At 41.7% G+C, this 9,639-nt stretch overlaps 1 protein-coding gene across 1 annotated transcript; it reads left to right on the plus strand.

Annotated features, from left to right (window-relative positions):
• Positions 1–6: 6 nt before the first annotated feature.
• Positions 7–6,426, plus strand: VIM (vimentin). The gene is made up of 6 exons (XM_031066789.1): positions 7–405; positions 443–503; positions 4,500–4,595; positions 4,736–4,897; positions 5,362–5,487; positions 6,202–6,426. Exons 1-6 carry the CDS (start codon positions 23–25, stop codon positions 6,424–6,426), a joined length of 1,053 nt encoding a protein of 350 aa, XP_030922649.1. The 5' UTR covers positions 7–22.
• Positions 6,427–9,639: the final 3,213 nt, after the last annotated feature.

Here is a 9,639-nt window from a genome sequence, read left to right on the forward strand (position 1 = left end):
CGTGCCCGCCTCGCCCGGCGGCATGTACGCCACCAAGACGACGTCGGTGCGGCTGCGGAGCAGCATGCCGCCCATGCGGCTCCACGACTCCGTGGACTTCTCCCTGGCCGACGCCATCAACACGGAGTTCAAGGCGAACCGCACCAACGAGAAGGTTGAGCTGCAGGAGCTTAATGACCGCTTCGCTAACTACATCGACAAGGTGCGCTTTCTGGAGCAGCAGAACAAGATCTTGCTGGCCGAGCTGGAGCAGCTCAAGGGCAAGGGCACGTCCCGCCTGGGCGACCTCTACGAGGAGGAGATGCGGGAGCTGCGGCGACAGGTGGACCAGCTCACCAACGACAAGGCACGAGTGGAAGTGGAGAGGGACAACCTCGCCGACGACATCATGCGGCTGCGGGAGAAGTGAGCTCCCTCCTCACCGCCGTCTTGCCCCTTCCAGGCTGCAAGAGGAGATGCTTCAGAGGGAGGAGGCCGAGAACACCCTGCAGTCCTTCAGACAGGTTAGCGGTGGTGGAGGAGGGAGGAGCCCGAGGGGGTGGTGGCTGTGCCTGGGGCGGAGGGTGGGAGTGCAGGAGTTTGCTTTCCTTGCACAAAGAGGTTTCCGTCAGTTCTCACGCAAGCCCTCCGTGTTTTCTTTAGGGGGATGCTGCAGTCTGAGGGGAGGGGAGTAAACTATTGTCCTGCTTTATCCAAGTCTAGCCCGTTTTACAAAAAACACCCCAACGTGGAATCACTTTCCGATCCAATAAAAGTGAAAGGGGGCCATCTGCTCGCTTGGCTGAAGGGTATTAATGGTTTCTATGGGATTCACCGTGGAATGCAGATACAGGCATTATGGCAAGTGTGGTGGCAGCAGATTGAAATAATAGATCCCTTTGTGTCGGAGGGGAGGGCGCAGTGGGCTGCATTCTTAGTAAATGTGTAATGGTGCGGGAATATTTCTAGCGAAATGTGTCTGTTATGGGCCAGTTTTTGTACAAAACAGAACTCCTTTTTGATGAATCACTGGTCAGTGCATTACTGGGCAAGAGTTTCAAATTTAAGGTTTTTTATGTGGGTGTTGTCTGCTGACAAGAAGTAGACAGTGTGTTCCTTGGGGCGAGGTCACAGGATTGAGTTTGCCTCCTCTGGGTGTCCATTAAGAACATGAAATTTAATCCTCCGTAAAACAAAGCTGTTAACATAGGAAACAAGTTATGTTAGAGTTTAGTCTTTGTAGGATGTTGTGATGTTATCCAGATAAAGTAAATCTACATGACAACCAGAAACAACTGTGCAAACAGTGTTCTAAAATTCTTAAGCTCAAGTTTTCACTTGTGCAAAACCAGCTTTCAACTTAGATTAAGCCTTGTTTGGACTAAGAGATATTTAGGAATGTGCCTTCTCAAAACAAGGTCTCTTCCCTAAAACTCCCGGTGTAAAACAGCATTGCTAGCATTCTTTGAGACTGGAAGTGACTGCCCTTATCACCAGGCAGCTGGGTACAGGCTGACTTTGTCCCGGAGCTCTTCATAGGCATTAACAGAAGTCACTGTTCAGGAAATCAGCACTTGATTGTTAGTGTTTCCCTGGGAAAGGCTTTTGACTGCAGTATATTTACAGTCCTTGAAGGACAGCAGGTGTGTTCAAGAGATAGTGTGGGGAAACTGAAACACCTACTCCCATTCAGAGCCTGGGAATTCACTCTCCACTGGCATTCCAGGGACAGAAGTTTTAAACAACAGTCTGAGATACTGCTTTAATTTAAGATTATGGGTTTGGGTTTTTTTGAGCGCTAAGACAATTTACTGTAGTGTGAAGTTCTATGAAGGAGCATTTAACTTAAGTTTTAGAGAACCTCTTCTACTCTGATTCATTGCTGAATTCAGTTGAAGGATCAATTGACTTAAGGTTGGCTTTTACCTGATCTTTCATATATAATTGGTGCACTTTAGGCATGTCTGCATTTCAATCCAGTTAAATCTTATGGAGGCTCTGGGCTTTAAAGTAAGCTTGGCTTGGTGTGCCTACCCTACCCTCATTATCCAGCTCTTCCCTTTATTTGGAAAGGGGTCACTCAGAAGCTCAGCCTCCAGCAGATGTGTGCATGCAGGACAGTCAGAATTGGATCCATTTACCCTCCTAAGTTGTAGCTTGTGCATAAGAAATGCAAAGCATTGTCTATGGAAACTCTACACTAAATCCCCTCATGACATAACTGGTGCATGCTGGTGTGCTTGATTTGACCATCAGTCATACCTATTTTTTCCTTACTGGCAAGGATGGAGTTAACATGTTGGTTTTGAAACCTAAATCTGTTTCAGTGCAAGTTTTGTTCTTCTGAAAGTGAAATTAAATTCACAGAACACTGAAGCTGAAATATCCTGTTGTGCTTTCCACTTTAAAACAATGCACAGCTTTCTATTAAATCATTATATTTTTCCACTGGAAAGTTGTACAGTTGTATAGACTTGGATCACTTCAGCAGGTGCTTTCCTGTTCTGATGTATCATCAAAGATACTTTTTACTTGATGGAACAGTTGTGTACTTCAGTATTGTAAAATAAAGAACAAATATTTGAACTTAACCTTTATTTCCAAAAGCTGCCAGTTTCAGAGACTGTTCAGCTCATATGTACTGAATTTTAATTTATTTCTTCTGGACAAAGATATGATTTTACTGATGTGCTGAGGGATGTATTGCAAAAAGTATATGTGAAAGTTCAGTGAGGACTTTCCTTTTGGGACAGGACAAGCATCACAGTGAGAAAGTTGCTGCAGGTTTGCCAGCTAGTCTAGCAGCAAGGAATAGGTCCTGAACCTGTGACAAGCCTAACAGGTCAGGTCCTGGCTAACATTAAGTTTGTCTAAAGTAAACATGGATGCTCAACCCTGCAAGGTTAATGGCTTGCACTGAAGAAGCTCTTGGGATAAAATCAGCACGTATTCCAACTGCAAACAAGTTGTCCTTGTTGTTCAGGCTACAAGTAGCCAATTCATTTATGTAGTTCTCCACACATCTAGAAACTACTGAAACACTGAATTTTAGTGATAGGGAATGCATAAATGATAGCATATAGTAAAGCACATGCCACATATTGTGTCTTCAGTTTAACTTGCTTTCAATTTACTATAAGGTCTTAAAATCCTGTAGCTATTCAGTTGTTATTAAAAAAAAATAAAGCCTTCAGGGTGAAGTTTTCTGCAAAATCCTCTAGAAAATCTTTGGATGTCTGGCCAGTTATGTAAACATGTTGGGTCATAGCCATGTAATTTTCTGCCAGAATGGTCATGAGGGGTTTTGGGGGGAGGAGAACAAATTAATTAGGAAATTCTTTCCCTTAGCTGAAAAAGAGCTGATACGAACTGTGGGTGTAAAACTGGAATTGATAGAAAAGTTATGGAATGATGCATGAAAGGGGTATTTTGCTGGATAAAGTAAACAGGATAATTTTTCTGGAGCAAGGACCTTGGCCCAGAGTAGGAGTGATCCAAGGAAAGGCTTTCTAGGAGTCTAAAGAAAACACTCCTTATTTCAAAGGTGCCATAATAAAGAGAGCTGCTGATTAGGAATGCTTATGCTTTGGGCAATCCAAAATAGCTTTAGAGTAAGCTGTGAGAACCTGATATGTTAATACCCTGTGAGCACAAGCATGTGGCTGTGTATGTAACTAGCGTGAAAGGAACAATCTTCCCCTTTGCAAACTAAATGCCTTACACATTCAAAATGTAAGAAGTTGCCAATCAATGGCAATGTCTTATATTTTTGAACTAATTCAAGTTGCTCCTTTAGAGCATTCATGATGTGTCTTCTGTTATGCTCTAAATGAATTTTTGCTGTTGATTAAGACTATCTCTGTGCAGCAAAAGGTGGAGCCTTTGCCAGCAACTGTGAGGGTGTAGGCAATGATGAGTAGCTCAGTTTGTGTTTATGCTCACACCTTCTTTTTCTCAAAGGAGAACTGTTGACCTGCATTGTGAATACTGCAGTTCTTACACATACCTCACCAGCTTTACAAGTATGCTTTAAAAGTGTGGTCTGTGAACCTAAGGGGCTCTGTGCTTTTTCACCAAGCAGTCCATAAGTTAAGCCCACTGATAGGCCTGACAGCACACGTGTTGCACTTTTAAGCCCCACTGAAAAGAGTGGAAGTTTGCAAAGTGCAACTCTTTGTCAGTGTAGTCAAGCTAGAAGCACTTACTGCAGACTTCTGACTCAAGTACTTGAAGGATTTACACCCACTATGATCTGTGTGCTCTTGATCATGCTTAGCAGCATGTCAGCAAAGATGTAATCAACATACGTGGTATAGCTTTCAAATTCAGAATAAAGCTGCATATCTAAGGTTTAAGGCTAAGGTAGGAGGTGGCAAAAAGGTTTTTTTACAGCTTTTGATTTCCTATTGTCTTGCCAAAAGGCTCAGATGTAGCACCAGCCTGTATGCTGCTAAACTTCCTGTAAGAGACTTCTCTCCATCAGTTTTGTAAAATTATGGATTGTTCTTCTCTCTGCTCAGGATGTTGACAACGCCTCTCTGGCACGTCTTGATCTCGAGCGCAAAGTTGAGTCTCTGCAAGAGGAGATTGTCTTCTTGAAGAAACTTCATGATGAGGTAAGCTGAGAAATGAGGTCTGTGTTTAGATGCAGACTGTCTAGCAAGGAAGCTCTTTGCTGGTTCTGTCCCAGAGTCCTCACCTGTGTATGATCTGAGTGCTTTTGTGCAATAATGTTGAGTGTCCACTTCTCTCTAAGGAAATCCGAGAACTGCAGGCCCAGCTCCAGGAACAGCACATCCAAATTGATATGGATGTTTCTAAGCCTGATCTTACTGCTGCCCTGCGTGATGTTCGCCAACAGTATGAAAGTGTTGCTGCTAAGAATCTTCAGGAAGCTGAAGAGTGGTACAAGTCCAAAGTAAGTAAAATGCATCTGGCACTGGAACTAATTCTGTTTAACAGCTTTGCTGTAGCACTTGCTGTTCCCTCTGTCTCTCTAATGGACATGAACATAACCATGACACAAAGTCTTCTTTTAAATCCTACTATGGGAAAGGTACAACTGAAAACATTTTGTGCCATTACTACAGCAGCAAAGTAATGGGTGCACACTGGGAGTCTTTCCTGGCCTGGAGAAATTAGTGAAAAAATTGTGGAAAGATGGGAAATGTACAGGGCAGGAAAACAAGTACGAAAGTTTGCTATGAATTCTAATGTAACATTTAGAAATAGAAGAGGCACTTTAAGAGTAATACTAATATTTAAGCATTTCAGGTGCTAACCCTTGTAATACCTCCAGTTGTCCTCAACTGCTGTGTCCACAGAAGGTCTGTTTCACTGTTTCTGTTGAAGTGTTATGCTAACAGGACTGGTGTTTTCCAGTTTGCAGATCTCTCTGAAGCTGCTAACAGGAACAACGATGCCCTGCGCCAGGCCAAGCAGGAAGCCAATGAGTACCGCAGACAGATCCAGTCTCTCACCTGCGAAGTCGATGCTCTTAAGGGAAGCGTAAGTAAAAGACAGCAGTTGTTCTTCTTCATTGCAGCTTTAAGCACTGCACTGCAGTTTAATTGTCAATTTGGATGTGAAAGCAGGAATCTGCTATGCAATTCAGCAGCATATTAATACTTTTTGAAAAGGATGCTGTGGGCTCGATTTTTGTGTATGCACAACAGTGCACTGGCTAGATTGATACATTGAATCAGTCTTAAGCTGTAAACAATACGTTCATTCTCTTGCTATAATAGTCACTGTTTATTTAGCACTTTCTGAAAGTGTTTATGCCTTGTCTATCAGGTACAGATAAAGTTACTAAAAAAACCTGGAGGAGCAGTGAAAGGTGCAAATTTTACTGTTGCTAAAACATGACTCCTTTAAAGACAAGCTTGAAATAGATGTAACAGTGTTTAGTACACCTGCAGATCTCCTCTACTAAGGACTGCCTGCATGCTGACTTGAACTGCATGTGTTGGGCTTACTGTAAAGGATGGCTTTGCCACCTGGCACAACAAATATGTGGCACACCTCAAATCACGCTGCAGCATAACTCTCCTTGACTCTGCAAAGGGAAAATAAGGAGATGACAAATTTGGGACATGTCTAGGCATTTTCAGAAAGGATACTAATGTAACACAATTTTCCTTCTTTAAAATGTTGAGGGTCTCAAGGGTGGGGAAGAGTCACTGAACTGCAGCAGTGCTTGATTTCACTATTCTCTTCCAGAATGAGTCCCTGGAGCGCCAAATGCGTGAAATGGAGGAGAATTTTGCTGTGGAAGCTGCTAACTACCAAGACACTATTGGGCGTCTGCAGGATGAGATCCAGAACATGAAGGAAGAAATGGCTCGCCATCTCCGCGAGTACCAGGACCTGCTGAATGTAAAGATGGCTCTTGATATTGAAATTGCCACCTACAGAAAACTGCTGGAGGGTGAAGAGAGCAGGTAATCACATGCAAACATTTTTCTAAAGCCAGAAATTATTAGAAGATACTTTATACCCATATCTGATTTTACCCATTTCTTTTTTCCTTCAGGATTAACATGCCTATTCCAACCTTTGCTGCTTTGAACCTGAGAGGTAAGCTGTTTCTGCTATTTCAGTTTAGGCAGTTGCTGTATGATTAGCATGAGGGTTGTGGATAGTTCCTTTTTTGCTGGTTTTTGAACTTTTAAAAGTGCAGTTAGTTGTGAATACTCTTCTTGGATCCAACTACAGTATTTGCAACTACTTAACCTTTGATGGTAGCAGCTCTTCTGTTCCTGGACACATGTTTTTAAATATTGATACATAGCAAGTAATTGGTTTAGATACCTGCTGAAAGTGCTTTAAGGGGCACAGAGAAAAAAAATGTGGAAGACCTGGTTTATTCAGAGCAGGAGACTTCCTTGTATACTAAATTGGGATTCTGAAAGTTGACACTAAAATCTGTTACGCCTCATTTCTTTGAGGAGGCACTTCATCTAGACTATTGGTAATAATACATCTTCTTCTGCAGAAACCAACATTGAGTCTCAGCCAATGGTTGACACTCACTCAAAGAGAACACTTCTAATTAAGACCGTCGAAACTAGAGATGGACAGGTTGGTGGTAACTTTAATTTTATTTCTATCACAGCTGGTAACCTTAAATTCTTCAGCTTGCCTACTGCTTACTGCAGCTTGTATGTGGTAGTAAGTATTGAGTAGAACAGCAACTGGCATTCCAAGCTGTGTGAACATACAGGTATAGCAGACAGGTTTCTCTGGAAAAAAAATAATCAAAATTCATCTGATAGTAAAACTTTAGGTTGGTGATTGTTACCTGTGTATTGATTATTTAAGTTCAGCTGAGTTAGCAAGTTCTCAATAGATTTCCCTATGAAAACATGTGACAGTAAACAGAGATACTTCACTCGCTTAGGATAAGATGCTGTTGTTGGTGTAAGTAAATAAAACTTGAATGGTTTATGTGTGCTATTTACAAACTAGAATTTCTCATAAGTGAGAGCTGATACCCTCTTGTTCACATTTTGGAAGTGGATGTTCCACTTCTAACTCTTCAAAAACCCACAAAAATCTCCCTACTAAAACTTAATGCAAGTGTTTCTGTTTTTCATTAGGTTATTAATGAAACTTCCCAGCATCATGATGACTTGGAGTAAAGCTGAAGTGAAGATGCATTCTTACTAAAGGAGAAATTCTTACCAGCAAGATTGAAAAAGTCCATGTCTTAAAGGAAGAAACAGCTTTCAAGTGCCTTTCTGCAGTTTTTCCATGAGCGCAAGATGATTATGCTAGGAAATAGGTCTTAGATCTTGCAAACTGACTCTCCCTGAAGGATTAGAGTTTACAATGGAGTCTAGTTTACAAATAGCAATATCTTGTGCTGCAATACTGTTTTTAAGTATCTGAATTCAATAAAACTGCTTTTTCCAGCACAGTATGAGCAACCTGTCGCTACTTCAATAAATCTTTGGAAAATGGCTCTTGATGTGTTCTAATTTGTTAAACTTCATGACTTTCTGGAAAGCCATAACATAATGCTGGAATTATTATACGGTTGACATCTTTAGTACTGGCTGTGTGGAATGCTGTTTTTTCAGTTTAACTAGATAAACTGTCTTACTTATTTACTGCTTAGGTTTTGGAACCAATTAAAATGGATTATAACTGGCAGATGCATAATGTATTATGATATCACTTGAATAAAATATGATACTTCAAGCTAATAAATATTAATCTTGCTTCCATATACTAGTTAATGCAGTTACTAAATGTCAGAATGGTTGAAGTGCCTTAAAACTTGGCTTCATAAAACATAGCACTTATGTAGCAGAGAAATAGTTCATGTGAGCCCTTATCTCAGACAGCACCTTGCAAAGTTAACAGCTGACTTGGTGCATTAACTTATTTTTCCAGGAAAGACTAGTTCCCAAAGGCTTGTTGGTATTACAGAAGCTACATGAAGGCTTTGGCTGGAGTGGGGGTTAGGAGAGACTAACTTGCCCTTTTGCTGACAATTCCAGTATTTAAACCCCTTTTAAAACAGGAGAGCCACCATGCTTGGTGTTGTCTGCTGAACATCAGTGTAAATGCAGCAGAATGGGAACAAGAAAGTTCCACTCTGCCTTGCCATAGTCCTCCAGGAGGCAGTAGTGGAAGTTGATGTCCTCTCTGAACACTTAAATTTTCTTCTGCAGAGCAACATACTTCTCAAATTTAAACACAAGAAAGACCCACAGCAGAGCCCCATGAAAGTATCTGTTGTGTTCTGCATTACTTCTGCAAAGTCTTCTTCCTGTAAGCTTTCACTGAGATGCAGATTCTCTGGAATGAGGAACTGCAAACTGAAATTTTTCAGTTAATATAATAGCATTCAGGGTAAGGGTAGAACTTCCATGTTGTACAGATATGCTAGATATTTGGGAATTGATCTCTCAGAAAAACTTACTGTTACCTCCATCTGATAGGGATGAAAACAATTTACTCCTTTTCCACCCTTATCCTTACCTTTCCTCAAGCATGTGGCTAACTGGATGTAGTGTAGGTATTGGAGGGAGGGGGAAGAGTACGGGGCTGCTTTTCACTTGGGGTGTGCAGAAACCCTCTGCAGCTCCAACACACAGGTGCTTTATGTGCTTCCCAAGAGAAAAGTCCTGCAGCTGGCCCAGTGTTTGTTCTTGTGACTCCCTTCATGTAAAAAGGGACAGAAGTGACACTGAGGAGAGTGCCTGGACAAAAGCCTCAGCCACAGCTTTTGCCTCAGGAAAGCAGAACAGATTCATCCTGGTCCACCATGTGGGGGTAGGATAGTCTCACTAGAAACTGAGAGTGAACCCAGGCTTTTTCATGTTGCAGAGATTACAGACACCAGGTTTTCTACTACCTTTCAACATCCAGACTGATTAAAAAAAGCATAAATGAGCTTTCATGGGAAGCATTTTCTGTGATAATAACAGCTCTGGGCATGTGTAATGACTAATTTTGAGCACTTTATAGGCATAAGTGTCAACAACCTTTCAGGACAAGCTGAATAAGAGGCTGATGTCCTGCCTGTTGCAGACTACTTCAGTCTTTCTCTGGATCTAGTTATTGAGAAAGTTGAGCCAATGCTAAATATAATTTCTTGTCCCTAAAGTAATGTCGAGCCCTGGCTGGTGGCATCTGGCAGTCTATGGG

The sequence above is a fragment of the Geospiza fortis genome, unplaced genomic scaffold (genome assembly GCF_000277835.1).
Source record: "Geospiza fortis unplaced genomic scaffold, GeoFor_1.0 scaffold138, whole genome shotgun sequence".
Lineage (NCBI taxonomy): Eukaryota > Metazoa > Chordata > Aves > Passeriformes > Thraupidae > Geospiza > Geospiza fortis.